General features: G+C 39.6%; 1 protein-coding gene across 4 annotated transcripts in view; it reads right to left on the reverse strand.

The window, feature by feature from the left end:
• Window positions 1-24,800, reverse strand: part of EEA1 (early endosome antigen 1) — a 78,060-nt gene extending 53,260 nt beyond the window's left edge. The window contains exons 1-4 of one of the 4 annotated variants that reach the window (XR_010388777.1): window positions 24,603-24,800; window positions 14,945-15,037; window positions 11,804-11,929; window positions 738-865 (exon numbers count right to left, since the gene is read on the reverse strand). Coding sequence is in view for 2 of the 4 variants with exons in the window: in XM_064510202.1 (XP_064366272.1) it covers window positions 738-865; window positions 11,804-11,929; window positions 14,945-15,037; window positions 24,603-24,626 (371 nt within the window). In the remaining 2 variants the exon portion in view is untranslated. Of the gene's footprint in view, window positions 1-737; window positions 866-11,803; window positions 11,930-14,944; window positions 15,038-24,602 lie in introns of those variants that run through there. The other 3 variants (XM_064510202.1, XM_064510203.1, XM_064510204.1) reach the window with 3 other exon arrangements.
• Between the last annotated feature and the right edge of the window lie 273 nt (window positions 24,801-25,073).

A 25,073-nucleotide genomic window follows, 5' to 3' on the forward strand; every position in this document is an offset into this window, starting at 1 on the left:
AAGAAAAACTCCCCAAACCAACATGAGGGACTACTGAAACACAGACAGACTACTCAAAACTATTCTGGAGAGAGTAAGTTTCACCTTACCTATACTGCTGGTCTCAGAAATTAAACAATCTGATAGGTTGCCTGGGAATATATTTAACCATACAGTTTTGATCAAAGAGTTAAATAAAATAAACTAGAGAAGATTTCTATAGATCAGTATGGAGTTTCTGGAATATGGAAGCGTTAGAAGGAGGGTTAGTGACACAAAATTCTCAGATTTGCAAATAACTAGGCAATATTGGAACCTATCAAAGCAAACAGTAATGATATAATTACCCAGTACCGTAACCATTAAGTGACAAAACCAGTTTTTTCTTTCTCAAGCGTTGCCCTCCCCCACCCTCAAAAAATGCAATTTCACCTCTAAGCTGGAAATAAGGTGGAAACTGTATTTTTCTGCCCCAATCCTAAAAATCATACCAGTTTGTAACATTGCATTGTCAGCTGCATGAGGAACAGGTGATATAATTAAAAATATAAACATATATACCTGTTTGTCATCTATTGTCAGATCAGTATCGGCCAACATAAGTTTTAAGCTGCTTTTTAATTGTATTTAGAAATGGGGCATGAACATTTAAATACTTTACTACATAATTAAGTGTTCAAATTAATACAGCCTTCATTGTAATTAGAAGCAGTTCAATACTGACACAAAAGCACATGCACAAAGGAATACTGTTCCACCTGTTCGGTGACAGATGACTTTCCCCTCCGTGAGTTGAATCAATGCCAGAATCATGAACTGCTTCATAGTGCTTGAACAGCTCCTCAGCTGATCCATGAGACTTCATACAGAGAGGACAAATAAAGCCCTATTATAAAAAGGAAAAAAAAGAAAGAAAAAAGAAGTGAGAAGTAAAATTTTGCTTTTTGCATCTTTTTTCTCTCCACAATTTAAAATTTTATTCTACATTTAAAAGGAAGGAAATAAATTCTTTTTAGAAAAAGATTCATACTAAGTATTTTGTTCTCTGATAACAGTTTTGGTAATTAAAAAGTTAAATAAAGCCTACAAAAGTCATTTTATTATTCACCATGTTTTTCACAATGGCATTACATACTAGTAATGAAATCTTTATTTAGAAAAATAAGAACAGTCATTTTTGAAGGACTGCAAGAACTTTCCATACAAGTTTTCATAAAATCAGATTCCTCTTCCAAAGAGGAGATAGGGTTTGGGGGCTTGTTTTTAGAAAAGGAGATACAAAAAAACACTCATGTGAATGAGACAAAGTAAAACCCTCTAAAGCATAGCTATTTATGTACTTATTATGACCATATTTAGGCCACTGATTTTATGGACCAGATGACAGCAGAAAAGAGTGTTTATCTTGCATATAATTAGTACATGCAATTCAGAAATGAAGAACTGAAATCAGCCCTCTATAGCCTAAAGAATCAGAAGTCATCCATTTACATTCCAGAATATTTAGTGCAAGCTTACTCACAGCAAAAGCTTAAAAGGACAATACCTTCATTCTACCCCCAAAGTCAAGCGAAAACAGTTACAATGATTAATTTTTAAACATGTGTGGCCAAACCAACATTTACCGCAAGTGTTACGCATCTCACTTTATCTAACAACCTATTAATTCTGTTTTTAACTGAGGGACTTCAATTTGGTTCTTTATTCATTTAGCTATCATGACCACTCTGAGCCAAGTTCTCATTTACACTATAGCCAATACGCATCACTCAAGCGAAACCAAGTTTCAGAGTTGAAGCAAGCAATTTAGTTCCATATTAAAGGTGCCTTATCATTCCAAATTGTATAAAGAGATCTTCATGCAAGTGAGATTAAGGCCCTAGGTTTTTGTTTTGTTTGAAATGTGCATTTACGTTTTTAAACATTACCCTTAAGTAATGATTTGCATCACATTCCAACACTAATTGTATCATGTGAATTGTATTAATTGTATCACATTCCAACACTAAAACAAAATCAGAATAATCCTAGAATATTATCTCATTTCACAAAACATACGCTCCCGCAAGATATCCGACAGACACACAAGTAGTTTTGACTCTCTGTTTACGTTCTTAACTGTATATTTGGACACTACGCAGAACTTTAGACATAATTACAAAGTGAACGTACTGAACATATACGTTGTCAATCACAATAGCACTCACTTTCTACCTTGACATTGATAGTATTTTGTTTCACTAGTCATTAAAAATTAAATAACCAAATACTTACATGGATTTAATCCAAGAGAATTGTCAAGTTAGGCTATTCAAAGGCAGCTGAAACTGCAGAGCACTGAACAGGAACTTTATTACCGCTATTATTTATTTTATGTTTCAGAAAATTAAAGAATTAAATATAGTTGCCTGTCACATCCACTACAGCATCATATTGAAGACTGAGTATAGCAAAATTGGATCAAACAAACAAAACGGTATCTTCCTTCGAAAGCAGAGCACAGACATTTACCTCTAACTGCAATTCATTTATTTCCAGAATTCATCTGCATGGCTTCACTTAGCATTAAACTAAGTCACTCATTCGTATGCACACGTACCGAGAGGGCTATAGGAAAGTTAGTACCCTGCTTAGCTCCCAGTAACATTTATCGGATACAGTTAGCACATGACAGCAATGCAAGTTACTCTCAGGAAAAGAATCGGAGGGAGAATCTAGAAAATTCTTGGCAAAGAGCAACAACAATAAACAACAGGACTGGTCAAAAAGCAAGGAATCCGTTCTGCAGATCACAGGAGAGCAGGAACCCTCCCGCAGTAACGCTGTAACAGATCCCTACTGGGACAAAACACAACCCAGCAATTCCCGCTGTTCAGTTTGGTTTCCCACTGACAGAAAGACCTGCTATGCCCCAAGACCAGCACAAGTTCTCACACAGCACAGGTGAGCCTGCAAAGAACGAGTAGAGAAAACCGCTCTGTCCTGTGCTTCCTTTCGCCCTCTCTCTCTCTCCAGGTAAGCAGCAGAGTCTGTTCAGTTGCTTTTGGCTGCTTGGTTGGGTTTTATTGTGTGGAAAGAGGGGCCCTGGAGAAGAGGAAAGAACAGGTTTTCAGCCCAAGGGGACAGCAATCAATCAGTTGTCTCAATTATTACTGAGCAAAGCCAGCCCAAGATTTTCCAAAAACTCAGGCAAAACTGCACGCAGCTCCCCCACGGACAAGGGGCCAGAGGCAGAGAAAAGCTGCGGAGCCAGCAGGATGCCTTGTAACCCAGAGGGTAGACGGGAGCTCAAGAGTCAAACCCACTGCCCCAGGAGGCAGGGGGAAGCATGCACAAAATTTCCTTTCTAATAACAGAAACCACCTTCCCCTTGGCACGGGGTGGGGTAAAGAGTGTTACCCAACAGCCCCTGCCTCCCCACAGGCACTGCAGTACCCACTGCTGGGCCTCACTTTTTAGGCATCCGGTGCTGGTAGGATCAGCAGTGGATTATGGCAATCGGACTGCACCCTTATGGTTAAATGGCATTTCCTAGAAGTCCGGCTCAGCAACACTGACGGAGGAAGATGCTAACCTTCTGCAACGGGCACCCTTGTCATGCAAAACGCCACCCTTCCTCCTGTTCCTGGGGAGCCAGTAGATAGTTGGGGCTGGTTGTTACAGCTAAATGCGGCGCCGTAACTCACAGACGGGAGCGTTAGACTACACACACCCAGCACCAGGTTGCTTCACGCAAAACAACGGTGCTACTGAAGTCACAGCTGACATAGCAATATTAATTCAGTCTCTTCATACTAAGAAAATCAGAATCATCTGGACTCTTCTTGGGTACCAGACAGTAACTAACAAAAGTGTAAAGCTTTCCTGGGCCTACAGGCTGAGAATCTTGTTTAGGGGCTTGGGGTGGTGGATATCTCTCTCTCCCCCCTTCTTTTTTCTTTTTAATAAATACAGCCATAAAAATCTCTCTCTCCTAGCATCATCTTGAGATGCATTTTGAAAATAGATATAAAAGTATATTTTAGTAATTTGAAGTTGAATGTGTGGGAAGGAGGAGGAAGAGAAGAAAACTCACTGTCTGAAATGCTTACATCTTCTAAGCATCTTTGTTAATTTGCAGGAATTTGTATGAGGTGAGGGAGGGAGATCTCCACTGCAGTAAGTCTACGCTTGTCTTCCTTAACTACGCAGACCTTTATGGAAAAAACAAGTCCCAAAGTAATGTTCTTGTATCTGAAGAAGGAAGTCACCATACATGACATATACAATGATATTTTTCCAAAGGCTATATTAATCAAGAGGCACTTGATAAATTTCATTTAAAAATACATTCAGGAGTTGCACTGCATAAAAAGCACAGCCATGGAGAACTGAAAGGGATTTAATATTCTTCAATTAATAAAAGGAAAGATATAAGGCCTGCAGCACTGCATACACAGACATAACTCCCTGACTGACATTTCTAATTGAGCTTTCTCTTTTGCTTTATGCAGGGAAAAAGGAACTCAAAAGAAGTTAAGGACAATTAGATGGGTTTTGTTTTTTTAACTAGAGAATATTTCCATCAGGAAATGACAGTTTGTTGAATCTAAAACTTTTTGCAGACCCCTGTCAGTTAGGGGGGAAACGGGGGGAAAAAAAGTCACAACCACCACATGTACAAGTTTTATCAGGGAAATTTTTAGGATCACCACAGAATTCCTGAAGCAAGATAGAGAAAAAGAAAAGAAAAAAAGTCCAAACCAAAACACCACATACATGCACAACCTAGCCACTAGGAATCAACATACAATTTATAGCTCAAAACAGCCTGCAACCTACTGGTTAGGGCATTCCAGTGAGAATGGGGAACAATACATTTCAAATCCCAGTTTCTTCATTCAGAGGGAAATGCCTGGATCTCTTTCAGATGGATGCCTGTGCAGCATGCATAGTACCAAGCATCCCCTCAGCACAACACTGGCCTCTGTGAGACAGGTCTTTGTTGGTGCAAAGTACACCAGCTTTATTCAGAGCAGAACAGAAATTACTGTCTAGAAGTTCTGTAGGAAAGTGCCTTGCCTCATGTCAACTTCTAATGCCAAATTTTACCAACGATCTTAGACTACATGGAAGCATTACAGGATTATTTAATTGACTTTGTCAGAAAAAAATTATGACTAGGTCTGTACAAACATTGCTGTGTAGCTACTTTTCCCCTCTACTACTTAAGATTTACTTTCAGCCCGGATAAAGTTAACCTTCTCCGTGCTCTCTCTCTTAAAAGGCATCTGAGGTAAATGATTCCTTTCGGGTAACATTAATATTCTTACGAATCATTAATACAGCACTCCTTGGGAAGTAAGCCAGTATGTTAAAAGCAACGCTTGAAGGAAAGTCTTGCAAAAAGAACTACCATATTCATTTTTATTGTACCAACATAATAATTTACAGCACCATAACCGTACGGAGAACTTTGGCCGCCCACACAGAAACCCCCTCCAGTCCGAGTACCAGCACAGATAGACACACTCTGTACAACTAGAAGTTTTGATCGACTGCAGTCATTTCACAGAACTATTCAGAAAGATTCACAGCTATTCTCTGTATTATTAGCTATTACTGAGCAAAGCCAGCCCAGGGTTTTCCAAAAACTCAGGCAAAGCTGAATGCAGCTCTCCCACGGACAAGGGGCCAGAGGCAGAGGAAAGCCTTTAGCTTTTCTCTGTATTATTCTGCAGGACTGAGGAGGGAGGGAAGTAAAAATACAGATTTGAAAATTTCAGCTTGCTCAGAATATTGCCTTAATATTGAAGTTTTTCCTCATCATTCAGCACAAACCAGATCTAAACATGAAGTTGTCTAGTGTGACAACACATTTTGAAGAGCAGCATTTTCTGTACTCACTAGTGTAGAAAAGCAAAGATATTCCTTCAGCAGGCTGAAGGCTTTAGCTTGCAGATTAAAAAACTTAAACATTTACATGTAGGTGTCTACTCACCAACCATTATCAATGGAGAGCGACTCAGGTCTCTCCACTGGAGCCAGACACCAGCCAGCTGATCTAACAAATGTGTATGCTATGCATAGGGTCAGCTGAATAGCTCCATCACCTACAGTGGGAGCTTGAGACACCTACATACACATGCCTTAAGTCTAGGTGCCTTCATCTACAAACTGCTTTTTTCCCCAGAGTATTACTGAAACAGTCTTTGTAGAGCTAATGTGAAATCTTGGCTTAAGTAACTAATGAGTGGAAGCACAGCTTACTTTATCCTAGTCTCCTCTTTCACAAATGAAAACCAGAGTTATCTGGCAGAAAGACGTCTCTTCTCAAAGGAAAGTCCCACAGGCAAAAGAGTTTTTACAGGATGAAATTCAGATTTGATCACATCGTTGAAATACAAGAGAGAAGATATCCCAGATAGGTTCTGAAGTCATAGACGTAGCTATCCGCCTTCCTCAGCATTTTGTTTAAAAATGTAACGAGCGTCTATTCTACTCCTCAATCCCATTTTAATCCAATGAGGCTGCTACTACTGATGTTGTTCTACAGCTATATGTAGTAGAGAGCACATACATAGCACAAATTTTATATACATACACATGCTATACATATATATACATACACACGCTGTGTGTGTATACATATATATATATATATATAGTGTGTATGTAAAAACACAAGCAGAGCACATAGCACTCTTCGCTAATACACAGAATTTCTGCACCATCTTATATTTTTACCCCAGCAATTATGTCATGAGTCAAGCTTAAACAACTAGGGAACTTTGCTATTTTCCACTGAGAAGTCAATTTTGTTCCACAAACACACTTCTTGGAAAATATTGAAGTACTGCAGTGAACAAAAAAACAGAATTGCAATGTAACTGACACTTTTACTATATGGAAAAGATAAATCAATATTCTACCATATATATACGACATGGAGAGCTTAGCCCAATCTAATATGTACTTTAACATGCTTGATCTCCTCATGACCAGGCTCTAGTTTACATGAATTTTAGTTTCAGTGCTTCATCTTCGACTGCCTAGAAATACCGGGCCAGCACTCAAGGCAACAGTCTTACAGCAAGCGGCATGAACAAAAAGTAGTAGCTGTGATTCAAATCCAAAGCCATAACATCCTCTAATCATGATCTATTTTTGTAAATGCATCAGAATTCAATCTTACATTAGCAACTACTTCACAAACTTTATTGACAATATACAGCTTGTCTTGCAGATAAAGTTCAGCATGTTCAAAAACTGAGAGCAAGTTCAAGAGCTGTATGGCATGTCCATTCACTCAGAGGCACAGATACCTTTCTGGAGTTGGTTTTAATTTTTAAGCATGACAAATTCTTGGAAAGTCTCTAAATTCACTATTCATGGTTTTCCACTGCAGTCAAACATGCACAATGCTTGTATCAGTAAGGTTTTCATCAACATTTAAACGGTAACTCTAAACTAAAACTCAGATATTCTTCAGTTACACTGTGATTTAAAGGCTGAAACATTTTACAGGAGTAAAGGTTAGGAACTGTACATACTTAGGGCCAGAGGGAAAAAAAACGTACTCATGTTTCAGACCTGAGAAATATATCAAGTAGTTTCTACATTTTATTTCCTGAACACATATCAAAACAATTAACCAAACCCTCGAGAAGTTCTCAGAGGCAGATTAAACTGTCCACCTAGACATCAAGGCCAAGACCGTATTTCAGAAGTCTTACATACCAATAAAAAAATTTACTGGACATTCTTAAGTTAAAGCATAAATAAAGTAGGCCATTCCTTTTATATATTGTTAACAATACTGTTGACAGATTTTTGTTCCATGCCTTCTACCATAAAAAGCACTTTCCTCTGGGTTTTCACACACACAACAAAATGATGGTGGCTTCCCTGGATAACATCTCTGTCTAATCATAAGAGCTAAAAAGGTCATCTTTCATATAATTAAGCTCTGGAGCCCATTTCAATTTTACATGCAAGTATTTAACCTTCAGATAAAAAAAAAAAGTCTGCTTACAGTTCATTCATAATAGACTACAGACTCAATGTCTTTCAAGAAAAGAAGCTGGTTTTACTTGACAAGAATAGAACCAAAGTAATTTCTAGTTCAGTTCTGTTCTGTTTTTATTACTATTGATGAGTCTGTCACAACCTACAAGACAGTTTTGTGACAAATTAGAAATTCTAATTCAGTGGATTCTCTTTTTCTTAAAGAAATTTAGTTGCATGGCCAAGTCAAATCAAATCAGTATCTCTAATTTGCTGCAACATCTAAACAATACCAAGACAATGCAGAATTAATGTAGCAGTATAGTTCAACCAATAATTTTTGTTCCTAAGCAAAACAGGCAAGTACCACTGAGGTGAAAACAGCTACTGTGACCTAATTTGATAATATGAGAAGGAACTGAAAGAGTATCCAAAGAGGACAGAACACAATATGAGCATTAAAGCATGGATATGATGTTCTGTGGAGAAAAAGCAGTCAGCAACATTGCAAGAGCATCCAAGTAAACAGAGGATGCAATCAGTTGGATCTACAGTAAGAGACAAGTGGAAAAAAACACCATAAAGAATGAGGCACTTTCAAACAAAGACAAAAAACATATTTATCTCAAAACAGAAGTTTAGCTATTTAGAAGTTTATGCACAACTAGCATTCCAATTTACACTCTGGACAATCCTGCTACGAAAAGCCTATTCAAAAAACAACATCAGGGTCATATTTTGGTTGTATTAGCCAAGAAATGCATATTTACTAAACGTCTGGAAAGTCAGGAAAATAACCCAAAAGAACTGTTAAAAAATTGCCTTAGATTTAGCTTTGATAAGGCAACAGATTGTAACAACCACTATATTCTAAATGCTGGAGAAGTACCATACAGTGGTTGTCTGGATGCCTTAAGGGAAATCAAGATAGTGAGTTTGAAACTTAAGCTTCTCCTAACAGACTTAATGTTCAGAAGCCATGAATGTCCGTCAAAGAGAGTCAGGCAATGGTGGAAACAGTTTAGAAATGTATCGTTCCTTTAGGAAAAAGAAAACAATACAGAACAAAACACAACATTTTTGTTAGTTACAACACAGTATATATGAAAGAGGGAGGAGAAAAGTCCCTGTTTGGGAATGTGGTGATGCATGTGACCTCCATACAACATTTGCTGGCTGAATTGGCTATACATGGACAAAGAAATTGGCACCAACATTATGGGTGCTTCTTCTCGCAGTAGAATAGGCCTTTGTCTTTTAAGGTAAGACTTAATCAGTGCTTCCAGGGTGGAAAAGAAAGATATTTCAGTGTCACTTTTACGAGTTACATGCTAAAATCCCTGGTTTGAAGCATGAAGACTCTACAGAGAGCTATTTAAGAGAAATATCATAAATAAAGCTGAAGGTGAGCGGTGAAGATCTGTTCTAGCAGTCCATCAGACACAGTCAGACATTTCAGCAGTAGAAGCCAGTGATTTCCGAATACTAACTCCCATTGCCTGGAGAAATGAATGGAAAGAAGAGCAACAAGAACACACGGTGGCAAATAAAATTCTGATCAGCAGACAAGGTTTTACCAATGGAAAACAGGTTAGAGAAGAAAAGAACAGGCAAGTTTAAAAGCATGGTGCTAATGCTTTCATCAACTGACTAACAACTTTCCAGGTCACACATAATGTAAATTCAAACCAAACACTGACTTTGTAACACTTAACATTCTGGATCCTACCTCTATTGTTGAAGACAATGCACTGGCAAAAATTGAGTTCAGTAGCATCTCCATCACCTTTTTTCAACAAAATGTATTTAAACTTTTCACAGTAGTAACACCAAGCATCAGAAAGCCAAACATCAGTCTAAGAAAGCCAAATTCAGCAATGTTGCATACGTCTGCTAGAGAAAACAACACTGAACACATCATTTTTTTCTTACAAAGCTGTCTCATCAGGTGAAGATGGAATGAAGAGTGACAACCTCACTGGGTCACTCTTTCAAAATCAAGATGTGCTTGTTACAAATGCAAATACTCATTTTCCATCAACAAGTGCAAACCAATTTCTCAGTGATCAAATATTTTAAAATTTTACATATTAGTCCTGATAATAATTATTAATAGATATCCCACTGTTTCAATCCTTCTATGCATGCAGATCAAAAGAAAGATCAAACTGAAAAAAATCCATATATTAGCTTTGTTTCTTAACCTCTTCCAGTTATTTTCTGAATCACTGTACCAAAACCCACAACTTTAGCAATGCGACTTGAGCTAGAAACAACTGAACTTGCACTTCATGTGCCACATTCAATACACAAGTTCTGTCAAGTGAAAAAGTCTTAAAGTTACTGACAAGTGTAACTGATGGTGGAAAAACAAAGAAAACAAAGTGGGCAAGAACTCTCAGTTAACTCCATGAGATTATTAAACACAGTCCAACTTAAATAAGAGGGTAATTTCTTCAGGTAACCAAACCGTCTCAAATCCCAGAATACGAGGCACCTTTCACATGAGCAGTGTAGCAATCTGTCACTGATAAGTCGCAGTAACCAGAAAATAAAGATAATGCTGACTTGACCATACACACAGCAATACAAATGGTCCTTGATTCAAGAGGCAGCAGTGATGAGTCAAAAGTCAGTTGCCAGTTCTATCGATTATGAGGAAGTTCCCTAGTGCAACTGCAGAGCAGCATTTGCCAGTTTTACCCAGATCTTACAGAAATATTGACTGCTCATTTTAACAGCTGACACTTCATCCTCAAGAAGAGATCTCAAGTAACCTAAGGATAATCACTATACTACTGACAGCTTTCATCATCTTTGGGTACAATGTCCCACACTCTTGGAAATTTTCCTTTTTAAAATAATTATAAAGTGCAACTACACATCAAGTTCCAAGTAGGGGAGAAAAATACTACTTAACAAATACTTATAGTAATATATGCAATAAAATCATATAGCTCATATAACTAAGAATAAACATTTTGGTTCCAAAACTCAAAAAAAGAAACATCAGCAGAAAAAAAACACAAAATGACTTCATCTTCATACAAGCCCAGCTAGTGCATTGGAAGCTGCCTACCTCAAAAGTCAAAAAAACACTTTCTGAAGATTCACAGAGGAACAGATCAGATAGCCTTATCCAGCTGAAGGCTGTTTTCTTTTTTACACTACACATTTGGAAGAACTTAGAAATGCTCTGTTTCTTACAAACTCTATCAACTGAAACAGCATTTGCACTTTGTTGGGGGATGTAAAAAATTCCAATAAAATTCTAAGGTGTGGTTTAAGAACACTATTTTATACTTTTGCTACTGTACTGAAGGCTCTTTCAAAAATGTTCAAGACAAGAAGCTTCTAAACAACTTTTGAATATCCCATCTTGGTTTCCACCTTTCACCCGATGTATCTATCTCCCACTATAAATCTGCTTTAAAAATAGTTAGCTAATAAAAGCTTGAAACATTTAATTTCACAAAGGATTTACCAGAGCTGATACTGTGTTTAGCATGACACTGAAGTAGAGTGTATCAAATAGTGTAACTGTCTCATTTACAAGAAAATCAAGCAAAAGCTCTTCAAAAAGATCGTATCAGTGAATGCAAGTCTGCCAACACCGCACATATTTCAGGTGAGAGCTGCAAACCAGAAAGCTAGCCATGGAAGAAATCTCTTGCTGAATGTATACTTTTTAATCATGCATAAGAGATCAATTATGTTCCAACAAGAAATCACAAGAAATACAATTAAGAAAGGCGACACCCAAGCCAAAGAAAAAGATGTATGCCTATTTAAAGCAGCCCATTACCAAAGCTATTGAAACAATATAAACAAAACCCACAGTAACGGTTGGAAGGTCATGAAGCTCCTGTCTTCTCCTTTCTGTCCCAGAGTGCTCATTCTGGTAATGTTCAGACAGATCAGTAGGATTTATACACACTTTCATACATAGTGGACAGATGAAGCCCTGTGAAATGCATATTTGTTTTTAAGAAACTGACAAAGACAAAAAAACAGGCTTGGAATCATATGATGTTCAAATTCTTATGCTGAAACTCTATATTCTCTATAATCGTTGAAAGCAAAGTTTGCAGCTACTTCCATTTGGAAAGATAACTTTTTTCAAATCACATGTCAATATCATGGAGAAGACAAGGAGGAACACTTATTAAGAACATGAAACAAACAAAGCTATGCTGCGTACTACTACTTGTTTTCCACAGATTTTTGGTACCCCTCCACATGAAAAAGGAACATGCTACACAATAAATCATGAATGGACCATCATAAGGCATCACATCAGATCCATCCTGCAGTTTCTCATAAGCGTTTTCAGATGTTTCAAAGACAGAGACAAGGATGGTGTGGTGAGATTACAGAAATCTGTCTCTAAATTAATACACAGATTCGTAAGTCAGCTTTCACAGGAGAATAAAGATATTTTAATTTTCATCAGAGAGCAAATTTACAGTAGAAGGCATGGCATAGGCACTCTTGCAACTGCATGCCTGGCATTCTCATTGAAGGCAAAAGATGCAGCTTTCTTTGTAGAATTTCAAAAAACAAAAAAAAACAAAAAAGAAACAAAAAAAGAAATTCAGCATGCTCACCTGAGATTTACCAAAGAAAGAAGTCCAACCAGTTCCTGAAGAGCTGCAGCTTTATATCTACAAGACACATTCTACACGCTCAAACACATGGAAAAAGCAGGGCAGAGCTTAAGGTGCTCTGGGACTCTGCCCATGCTGGTGGTTGTGGGATGCCCGCAGCTACTTGGCAGACCACTACAGAGGCAGACAGAGCAGACTGCATACAAACCCGTCTGCCTTTGTGGCCCCTTCCAAACAGGGTATCTGTGACCAACTTGTCTTGCCAATGCAGTTATGTTGCACTAACAAAAGCATAAACAGAATATACGCTGGTGGACTCGTAAAAATGGAACATTCAGCACCTCAGTGCTGCAGACGGAGTTGCACTGGGACTACAAAAGTAAGATAGACTCAAATTTTTTCTTCTCAGTCAGATTGCACAGTGAATAAAAGAAGCATCTAGATGTGATTACAGGTTCAGGTCTGTGCATGATATGCAATCCTGACATTGCCACAGAAGACACTTAAATAATAACATTTCCCTCTCTCCTTGAACAAGGAACAACTTGAAGTTTTAATTACATCAGCCTTCCCCCTCCTTTTGTTTTATACTACAATTCTCAAATATCAAGACTGATTTCAACCAGGCCTGAAGGAGGTAGAAGATATGAGAATGTGCACAGATCTATTAATTTCTCTCCATTTGAATCTTAACAGCAATAGAAATTGGAAAATCTAGTCGCAAACCAGCCTGGAATGAAAACAAGTCAATTGGATTTCTGGTTTTGTGTAATATTGGAGAAGCAGGTGGGACCATAACCATACAATGGAAAGCAAACACTCTGCAGAGGCTGGCTACTGTGCTTCGGGAGAGACACTTCTCAGAAAGAGAACATCTCAGGCCAGCTGCAGAGAAAAGCAAGACCAACAGAAAGGCTCGAGCTACACGCTGTAACATATGAATCTCTGGAGAGTAAGAGATCATCATCAGCTTCAGAACTAATTTTCAAACAGATTTTGAAAATTCTATTCTAAAGAAAATATCTTTCTTGCAACCAGTGAAACAGCTGGTGGAATTTTGACAACTAAAAGATATTTTTTAACATGTTACAACCAAAAGTGACACATCAGCCTTGGTCCGATTTCCAACTCAGCAGTAAGAAAAACTAATAGTACAACAGTGCAGGCACTTTAACACTTTACAAGTTCTTCATATGTCAAGAAAATAATACTACATTAGCATTGATGTACCTTGTGACACCAGCTGTTCAACCAGTCATATTACTGCCTTGTTAACAAGATCATGTAGTTTTAGGCAAACTTTGGAAAGAAGCAGTCATCTCTCATTGTATGTTCTTATGCACTAATTAACTACCGAAGTACTGAGATTTTACTCTGCAACTTAAGAATACTTGTTTGCTTCAGGGACAGTGTAAATATGCATGCAAAATAGATTTTGACTTACAAACATGTGACATGGGTGACATGCAGCGAGAAATTAAGGAATGTTTGATTATACTGACTGTATTAAGGCTTCAATAACTAAGAAATTAGTAAATGCACAGATGGAAGGCAATTATGATTTTAAACAGCATAGTGAAAAGTTCTCTTATGATGTATAACAGATGTATGGTATCTGAACCATCATATACTTAATTCAGTGTAAGAAAGGGCACTTTGCTCCCTTTAATGCTGTAATAGCAGTAATTAACCTTGCACTGCATTTGTATGTTAAGCTTGAAACATTTGCAAGCTCAGTAATCAGGCTACATTAGCACCAACTAGCTTCAACAGCCAGTGAAGTCAGTCTGCATTTTTCAAAGTTAATATTTGACAGCACTGTAAATCCAAAGACATTGTAATATGGGATTGATGCAAGAATAGCAAAACAACTTAGGCTGCTGGTTAAGTATATAGCAGATAGATTAAAAAAAACAGATATGATTGAAAAGTGGTAGATTAGACACAGAATAAAAACCAGCACATTTCATATTTTAGGTGGAGAAGGAGGTTTCCAATGTACATGATGACTTAACAGAAGCAAAGTTCAAGAGACTACAAGTGTGAAAATGTTATGCTTTGTTTGCTGAAACTCTCTTAAAAGATTTACTAAGGAGGAATGTTAGGTTTTGTCTCAAATTATTCTTTATAATTACAGGAAGGATTGTTTGTAACTACTTAAATAGATAAACCTAAATAAAAGCTATGCATTTATATGGCCTGCCTTCACTTTATATTTAAATAACCTATCATTGGAAGATAGTACTTTTGAGTATTTATTTCATACAATTGTTTTTAGGTGGGGTATCAAAAGAAATTCCAAACAGTTTCAGAGAACAGAGAAATAGCTCCCAAGGTTTAAGACTATGGTCCCATATCCTGGTGTACAGTACCTCAGAGGAGCCTTCATTGTTCACGTCCACGGCATTTCCTGGTGTAGCAGATGAATCCGAATCAGAGTTCTGAGACCCAACTCTGCCCGGAGTCTGAAAGACAGAGGGGAAAAACGAATGCATACAGACAGTATTTAATAAAGCATGGTATCTATCCTGTGCAAATGTCTCTCTTATATTAGCTAAAATGTGAAAGTATTTTCCCTCCACAGCAGTAACGAAAGCTGATACACAATTTCGCAATTGTCACTGCAACACTTCAACTAAAGCTTATATCCAAGAATCAATATATCAAACAATAAGCACACACCAGAAGCAAAGGCCAGGACTTCAGCTCACATCCTCTTATTAACATTCAACACAAAACAAACAATTAAGCTAAACTCTGCCCTTCTATCACTCACTCTAATATTAAATTAGGTCTCTCTATCCAATAGGAAAACATTAGAAATTACAATCTAAACACTCTCAGAGGCAGTAATCTGATATCATCATACTACTTTCTTGATAACTTGCCTGCAATCTGAACACATACTTAAATATTTGAAAGAAAATTAAAGAATGAGACCCTCCTTATACAATAAGCAACTAAGCAGGTACACCAGGGCTGTGATTTGAAAACTGAAGTATGAAGACTGTGATTAAATTTAACCACGTTAATCACTAAGACAACCTGTAAAGGTAAATTTCTATGAATATGTTGGAAATAAAAATAATAGTATTGGTTTGAAATTACATATTTGGAGAAAACAAGCAAATAAAGTTGAAATACTGCTTGATTCAAAACTGCATGGATGGATCTCAGTTTATAATCCTTGTTTAATTTAACCTTTTAATCAAGAAATTCATTTTTCCTTCTCTTACTCAGCTCCAGAACTCCAGTTCTTGACTGATGTCAAGAAAGTTAGCATTCTTAAGGCAATCATTAGTAAAGAAATTACCTCAAATACTGATATGCACTCCTAGTTTATAAAAAAAAAAAAAAGCTCATTATCCAAATCCATACTGACAATTAAAAATATCTGAAAATATTTTTCAAGTTATGAAGGATTTAATATGGAGGATTAAAAGATACAGAAATTTAAATCTACAGACAGAGAGACAGAAGTAAATAAATACTTCTAGTCTGTAAACCTTGGTGCCTCCAAAATCTTATTTGTTTTAAAATTTTCTTTCATGAATAATTTTTTTTCAGACAAGTGAGTATGTAGCCTTTTATAAAACATCTGCAACATGCAAACTTTTCCATATTTTCAAAGTAAAGCGTATTTTCCTGTTGTGTTTTGTAAAGAGCTTTCTATTTACAATTTCCATGAAGATTACAGCCTTTTATTATTAATCAAAATCAAAAAAATATGTAATAAAAAGGTCAGGTTTACCAATTAGGGACTGAATTCCCAGTGAGGTACAGTTCAGTTTTAAAAAGGCTTCGAAGACTAACCAAAGGGTGGTAAGCAGGGGTGAGAGAAGCAAGCTGTCAAGGGCTGGCAACAGTAAGAATGAGACGGGAAAATCTTTTCTTATCCCAAACCTTCCCTGGGGTCATCACTTGAGTGATCAGCATGTGGTGGTTTTCCTACTCCTGTATCTTTTTGTCTTTTTCATGCTTCTAAAGAAAGTATGAACACAATATAGCTTCCTTCTAGACAACATACAGAAGCAATAGGCAAGATGATGCAAGCTTTCTGAGTTAATATTATAAGAGGCTGAAAAGGTGCAAGCAAAGCATACGATGTACAAGCAAAGCATACGATGTACAAGCAAAGCATGTCAAATGTGAAGGCATTAGTACTTCTCACTCTCTACAGTTTCTTGGTTAAGCTATCTTTCATTGCCTCCTCCAGACATCTACAGGTTGGCTCACTGGACCAGATGGGCTACATGCAAGGGTGTCAAGAGAGCTGGCCAATGTCACCGCATGGCTGCTCTCTATGACCTTTGAAAAGCTGTGGAGATCTGGGTGGTCCCTGCAGAAAGGCAGATGTTATACCCATCTTCAGAAAAGGCCAAAAGGATGATCCAGGAAACTAGAGGCTGTTCAGCCTCACTTCATTCCCTGGGGAAATCACATAGCGAGTCCTTTTGGAATATGTTTCTGGGTACATAAAGGAGGACGTGACAGCATGGATTTACCAATGGTGACAGCATGGATTTAACAACAGTAGATCACACCTGACCAACGTGATTGCCTCCCATGATAAAATGACTAGATTTGTGGATGAGGGAGAGCACTGGGTGTCATTTACCCCGAATTTAGCAAGACTTTTGATTGGCTCCTACAATTCTTGTGTCCAAGTTAGGGTGTTATGGTCTGGATAGATGAACAATTAGATGGGTAAAAGAACTGTCTGGATGGCTGGGCTCAGTGGGTAGTGGTTAACGGGTTTTACTCCACCTGGATACGAGTGACAAGTGAGGTACCACAGCATCTATCCTGGGACTCTTCTGTTTAGTATCTTTATCAATGACCTGGAGGAAGACAAAGCGCCTGCTCCCAAAGGTGATGCTAAATTGGGAGAACCAGTTGACATGCTCAAGGGCAGGGCTGCCATGCAGAGGGACGCTGACAGGCTGCAGCAATGGACCAACAGAAACTTTATGAAATTCAGCAAGGACAAATGCAAAGCCCTGCACCTGGGAAGGAAGAATGCCTTGTAACTGGACAGGTTGGGGACTGACTGGCTGCGGAGCAGCTCTGCTGACAAGGACCTGGGGGTCATGTTTGACATCAAGCTGAACATGAGCCAGCAGCGTGCCCTGGCAGCAAGGAAAACCAAAAGCAACTTGAGCTGTACTAACAGGAGCAGAGCCAGGAGATCATGGGAAGTGATTTTGCCCGCCCACTCAGCACTCATGAGACAACATCTAGATACTGTGTCCAGTTTTGCCTGCCCCCTCACCCCCATAGTACAGGAAAGACATTGATAAGATGGAGCAAGTTCTGCAAAGGGCCATCAACAGAGTCAGGGGCTGAAGCACCTGCCCTGTGAGCCCCGAGAGGCTGAGGGACCAGGGCTAGTTCAGCCTAGAACAGAGATTGCTTTGGAGGGACCTACCAGCAACCCCCCTGGGCCTACAAGGAGCGCATGAAGGAGAGGGAGCCAGGCTCTTCACAGCGGTGTACAGTGGGAGGACGAGAGACAACAGACATAAATTGAAACGAGAGGTTTCTACTTGACGCAAGGAAAAGCTTTTTCCTCCGTGAGGACAGTCAAGCAGTGGAGCAGGTCATCCAGAGAGGCTGTGCAGTCTCCATCCTTGAAGGCTTCAAGAACGAACTGGATGAAGCCCTGAGCAACCTGGTCTGACCTCATAGCTGATCCCATTTTGAGCAGGAGGTTGGACTAGCCTGAACAATTCTGTAATCTCTTACCTGCTAACCTGCAGAAACACCTAATGGAAGAGCTCTGAAATGCAAGTTTGGTAACTTGATTAATGAAGACATGGATTGCATGAATAGCCAGTAGGAGGAATAATATCCAAATCCGTGAGGTGCAGCCATGCTTCCCAACAAGACAGAACCAATAAGAAGTTGGAACACTGCATCTAATGTTACAAATAGCTTTCTTCAGTTTATATAGCTCAAAAGTACCTTTCCATGCAATCCATAAATTATGCTTATACTGCCAGAGATTAGGCCTATTTGTGAATCCATTTTGTGCAAGCACAGAGAATCCAAAGTATATATATATATATACACACACACATGTCTACACAAGGGAACAGCTAGAAGTCAGGTATCAAAGCTGTCTCCAATAAACAAGCAGAAATTTTAAGATGTAAGAATCAATTTCTTATTGAAAGGAATTTTTAAAGAGACTTCTAAAGTCTGAACATGATGAAAAGGCTTTAGAATGGCATTTAGCTATGGAAACAGTTGTGTTCTGGAAAACCTCAGAACCTGGGCCCCTATCTGTCGCAGTATCTACAGTCCACAAGTAGAAATGGAATTCTTCTTAAATGGAGAATGTGTCAGGACTAATGGATATGAACTTCTTTAATCCTGTACACGAAAAGAAGCCTTAAGTTCCATTCTTCAGTTCCAAAAATTGAAGAATGTTCCTTCATGTATTTAGCCTTGGAACAGAAAGATGCAAGAGCAGAAGGGAGAAACTGAACAAAAATTGATAGCCTAGGCAATGACAAAAAGAGATAGTCCAGCGGTCTATTTAGACAAGCAGAGAGAAAAATGGATGGTAGATATACCTCCACTTTCATAATACCCAAGAGTATGTTTTCAGTATAGTGAATCATTTCAGCTCAAAACCAAGAATCTTCCATGACAATTACCAAAGAGCAATAATATTTTATTCACTTTGTACTCTAACTTCTTATATACACTACTGTGCATTGTTAACCAGCTATCACATTTCACCCAGAGTTGACTGCATTTCACAATGAGATTTGCATATTAAGCTGTGCTGGTTTTAGTACTACAAATTGTAGATTATTACAACCTTCAGGATGAAAGGTGTTATACTAATGTACAGTGTTATTACTATGCGGCTGATTAAAGTATTTTCTTTATGAAATATTTCAGACATGCTATAATCACACTAAAATGCACTGCATTGCATGTCTTATTATGTGTAATATGCAAATACAAGATAGGAATTATTAAACAGTACCTGGTAAAATCTTTTTAACCTTTCAAAAACAATGTGCTCACTTTAAAATAGAAAGCACAGTTCCAAGCTAGATATAGAAAGCTTTCTGTTGGATGACATGCACATGGAAGAAGGGTGGGAAGGAGAGAGGTTATTAAGTACCTTTCAAGATCAGGAGAAAGGCACCATAACATCCATAACCAAAGCACTACAAACTATCAAGAAAAAATTAATACAAATTCTGAAGTGTTACGGACACTGAGACCACAAATACAATTATCTTTTAAAGCTATTCTGTAAAACAAACATCCTTCATCAGTCAAATAGGAGGCTGGGGATGTCCTTTTTTTATTATTTTTTTGAATGCATTTTTAAGCTAGATTCCTAGACCACTATTACACCATGTTCTATAAAAATCATAATAGTAACACACCAAACGACAATGAACGTGGCCCAGATTTTGTAAACTAAGGAAAGATTAAGAATGGTGCTTTTCATTTTCAGTTGCCTTATTCTCTGCTGAATAAACACCTGAATTACACTGGGGAGTAGACTTATGAATCACATATGAAAAATGACTTTTCCCACAGGCTTCTATAAATGCACTTTTACATAATTAACATTTGAACCCTAAAGGGCATACCTGGTGTTGGAAGACTGATTATGCAAAATTAGCATCTCACCCAGTGTATCAGTTTCCTAGGTGTCTGACTTAAATGTGTTTACTTTGCTGAAAAGCATATATTTCTATTAGCACTACAGTTGTAGAAATAATATGCTAAACTTCACAGTGTTCTTCTTCGTGTGCTGTCAAAACCGTAAGCTAAAATAATAAAGAAACATCATTAACAACAAAAAGCAAGACGACGACTGCAGCTGTTTTCTGAAAAGGAAAAGAAAATTATATAATGAATGAGTTGAGCTAATACAGTGAAATGAGAGAGTATAAATATGGACCTCTACAGTGTCATTTTTGCATAGTCATGTATCTATAGCTACACTCACTCCATTTATAACACAATTTTCAGCAGTTTTAAAATCAGAATATACTAAACCTTCAAAAAATAAGTAAGCCTTGAGAATTTGTGTTACAAATATAGATTTACAGTTTTCCCAGCAGAGATTTTAATAACACATAAAGGTACTATTGTGCAAACGTACTAAGTTCCTAAGCAACAAACAAGATGCAAGAACAAAAAGATAAAAAAGCCAAAGCCTTTGCTATCAAACAACTTTCCGTGCATTTTTCATCCTTCTCTTTTGCTCTTGTGCATTCTTTGGAGGCTTCATAGTCCAGATGTATTCAAAATAACATTCTTCAGCTTCTGAAACTTTCTGAGAAAAGAACTAGTTTTCAGTTTAGATAAAAGATATTCCATGCTTCAAGCCAATGTTTCATACACAACATATTTTGGAGGCCTCAATATAAGATGCTAAGCTCTCAAAACATTTTAAACTTAATTAATTATACCAGACAACACTGTCACTTAAAGTAATTAACACGTACTCGAGAAACAATATAGTGTGATACAGAAGTATTATTTATTTCTTTAGAAGTGTGATGGCTATTTTACAACTCCTTAAAATGAAATGACTTCTGACTTCAAGGGGATAAAATCTTTCTTTTACATAACACAATCAGTTCCACTCAAGCAGATCGCACAGCCATGAAGAGTCGCACCTACTTCCTTTGACCCTACAGGGACAGCATAAAGCCCGACCTGAGGTTCAACATCCACCCAAATAAATACACTATCTAGCAAGCCCTGCAATTATAAAGGTGAAAAGAAAAATATAGGCTAATTATGAGATGCAATACAGCCCAGATGACTAAATATTTTTATCTCAGTTTCTGAGCAGGAGTAAGAGAAAAGGCTACTGTACTATTTAAGCTACAGAACTACCTGCAAAAGCCAGTTCTCATCCAGCAGCCAACTATATGAAGTATTGTTAAAAAACACAGAACAATAGGATCTTACCATCTAAATACAGCACAACAGCTAATAATTATAGATAGGCTGTTAAACGCAAGGAATTAAGACAAAAACTCGTTCAAACAGTAGTCATGCTGGCCCAACAGATGTGCCTTTCACTGTGATGTCTACAAAATATGAGAGATGAGAGAAGGGCTCAGGAGAAGATCAAAGTAATTAGTTTTCCAGTGACTGAAAAAAAAAGTGCCTCCTTCATACACAAAAATGCTAATTTTTTCCAGGTTTTGCTATTTTCCAAATTTAAGAAGTGGACAAAGGAGGCTGCTTCAACAGACCGGGGCAACAGTCACTGTCCCACTAGCAGACATTCCTCACAGATCTACTTTGGGAAAGACTAACTTTTCCTAGAGCAGATAAAGAACAATCCATAAAACTGAAAAGCGGTAAGAGCCTGAACAAGAGATTTTTATGGTACAAACATACAGATGGATCTTTGAGATGTTACATTAAAAACGTAAGCAGAGCTTAGAAAAACCTTATAGAGAAAGGGCCTAAAACGAGGTTCTAAGTTGAAGATGGCATGGAGACACTGACTTCAAAAACTAAATGAGCAATTTTCAGCAGTAACAGGTATATAATGTTTTCTATTTTGCCAATAGGCCATACAGAGCCATGGAGAGGACACTTTTCAAAACAAAAACTACAACTGTGGATGAGATAAAAAGGTCATTAGTGAGTAGGAAGAGTATTAAAAAAAAAGAAACATCCCATGTTTTAAAACTTCAAAAGTAACTGATCTAAATAACAAACTATCTTTATTGCTTTCATATTCCTCCTTTCTAACTTGATGACTTGCTCTCTGAGTTACAGGAAGTGGAATGTAATAAAGTTTCCCTTTTGTTACATACTTTCTGGATGCAAGTTATGTCATCAGTAATCACTAGACATCAGGCTAGGAAGGAAGGCATTATGTTTAATCAAATAACGCTCACAATGAAAAATGAACCAAATGTATACATAAGAAAATACATCTCAGTGACAGCAAGGTATTTTTTCGCATGTATTGTATACCACTTGTGTTAATGACACACGCAAAAACAGCAAGAGGAGGTTCCTAGGCTTTGAAATTACTGCGTCAGAAATATGAAAGATTTTAACACTTACACTCTTTGCATGTATTCCTACAAATTAGACAGGAAGCTACAAGTCACTTTTAACACCAAAGCACATTGGAAGTCTTTTCCATAGTTTGTCAGCTGCAGATTGTAGGGGGAAAAGGTACATATGAGTTTGTTCATACAATCACTACTTCTATTAAGGGGGCACTAGGCTTTTGTAAGATAGGATTTTTGAAAATAGCTATTTGCAACAATTAGAAGACAGATGCCTAATAGCTTTAAGAATCTTGCCCTTTACCTATTATTTGTTGTTCCTCTCTACTTGAGCACCAAGAAATCTGTTTCACCTTTGCTAGCAATTAGCTCTGCTGTAACTCTGTAATTTTAAGTTTCAGGAACCACTGGGGAATAGTTATTAGTTTAAAATTTTCAGTGTTTTCAGATGGCTGTTTCTAGTATGTGAAAACTTTTACATAGAGGTTAGCTTTTTATAGAAAATGTTCAGCTGATTTATATTCAGGGCCAAATTTCCTTTGGTACTGGCCCACAAGCATTTTCCTGCCTCATAAAAGCTTTCCTTGAAGGCCTGTTATTTCTCAGCATCAATAAACACCCAGTTAAATGTTGACAATATTTAATTAGATCAGTACTGAGAAAATTTCCCTGCTTGTTAATGTCTTCCCACCAATTTCAGGAAGGAAGTTTTCCCCTGTAGACACTAACTTCTAAACACACCAAAGACGTACTTCACCTATTTGGGATCTATGACTGAAAAACAACTGGAAACACGGTGTATTTAGTTGTTCTACAATAAAAAAGCTGGCAGTGTTTGTATTTGTGTACTTCCTGCTCCTCTAAAGAAAAGCAATATACTCTCATTAGTGTAGCAGCTCTTCCATGTACGGCAGATTAGGAAAGCGTGGCACTATTAGAAATGTTTCAGAGCCCTTTCGCAGAAGTGCTACGCAGACAGTACGTTTCGAAACAAACATCAGACGAAACGCCGAAGTCAGCCGTTTGCCCCATTTATCCGCGAGCACGCTCGGCATGGCACTGACACTGACACTGCCTTCTCGCAAGGCAGGAACTAGAGCGCTGCCTTTCAACCAGCTGAGTGACTCAACTCTTTTCTGCTCACCCTCCAGCCGGGCCCGGGCACGGAGGCCTTCCTCGGGGCTTCGGGCAGCCCTCCCCGTGCCGCCAGGCCGCACCGCGTGCCCGGGCGCCCCTCCATCGACACCTGCGCGCCGCGGCATCTCCCGGGCGGACGACGCGACGCCCGCACCGGGAGCTCGCTGCAACGCCACCAACATCCCCGGGGAGAAGAGCGGGGATTTTGGAAGGCAGGAAGGGTTTCGTAAGCAAATGTCACGCCTAGGCTTTTTAAACTAGCCAGAGCTTCTGGAAAAGCCAGTTCCTAAAACCAAGGAGCCAGCTGCTCCACGGCACCCGGGCTCTCTGCCGGCCTCCGGGGAGCGAGGCGAGGCAGGAGATGGCTCTGCCCCGCGCCTCGCCCGAGCGCAAACACCCCCCGCAGGTGCACGGCCGCCCAAAGCCACGCGTGGGGAAAGGGAAAAAATAAAAATAAAAATAAAAAAATAAAAATAAAAATAAATAAAATAAAGTGTTTTTTTCACGCGTTAAACGGCCCTTCGGGGAAGGCGTCGCGGCCCAGAGCCGCACGCGCGGGCCGATACCCGGCCCGGCCGCAGGCCTCGGGCCCAGGGCCGCCGTCGCCGCCGGGGCCCGGGCCCGGGCCCGGGCCCGCCCCGCCCCGCAGACGCGGCCCGGCCGCGGGCCCACGCGGCCTCCCGCCCCGCGCCGCGGCCGACCGCGCACGGCCGCCGCCGCCGCGCACTGCCACAGCCCCGCCGCCCCCCGGCCCCTGCCCCGCCGGCTCCCTCCGCCCCGCGGCGCGGCGCGGCGCCGGGAGGAGCCGGGCCCCCGCGCCCGCCAGGCACCAGGAAGCGGCGGCACCGCCCCGCCGCGGCTCGCTTACCCGCTGCAAAATCCGCCTGAACATGGTGGCGGCGGCGGCGGCCCGGTGGCGGCGGGCGGCCACGCCGAGGGGAAGGCGCGGGGCTCCGCGCAGCGCAGCGCCGCCCCCGCCCCGGCGCGGCCCGCTCGCCCCGTGACAGCCGCGGCGGCCGCGGAGGCGGGGCGGGGCGGGGAGGCTCCCGCCGGGCAGCGCCGCGCTCCGCCCCGGGGAGGGCCGGGGGCTGCGCGGAGCCGCGCGGGGCCGGGGCACCGCGGAGGGGGCGGCGCGGAGCGGAGCGGGGCGCTGCTGCGGGCTCGGGTGGGAGCGAGACGGTTTGGGCGATCAGTGGGAGCGACACCGCGTGGAAGCCGAGCTCCGCATGGGAGCCCTGCACTGAAGAGGCTGGCCTGTGGGAGAGCCATCAGACTTATATATATATATATATACACCTAGGAAAAGAATATTTTGCTCTTAACTTTTCTTCCATAATTA

The sequence above is a fragment of the Dromaius novaehollandiae genome, chromosome 1, assembly GCF_036370855.1.
Source record: "Dromaius novaehollandiae isolate bDroNov1 chromosome 1, bDroNov1.hap1, whole genome shotgun sequence".
NCBI lineage: Eukaryota > Metazoa > Chordata > Aves > Casuariiformes > Dromaiidae > Dromaius > Dromaius novaehollandiae.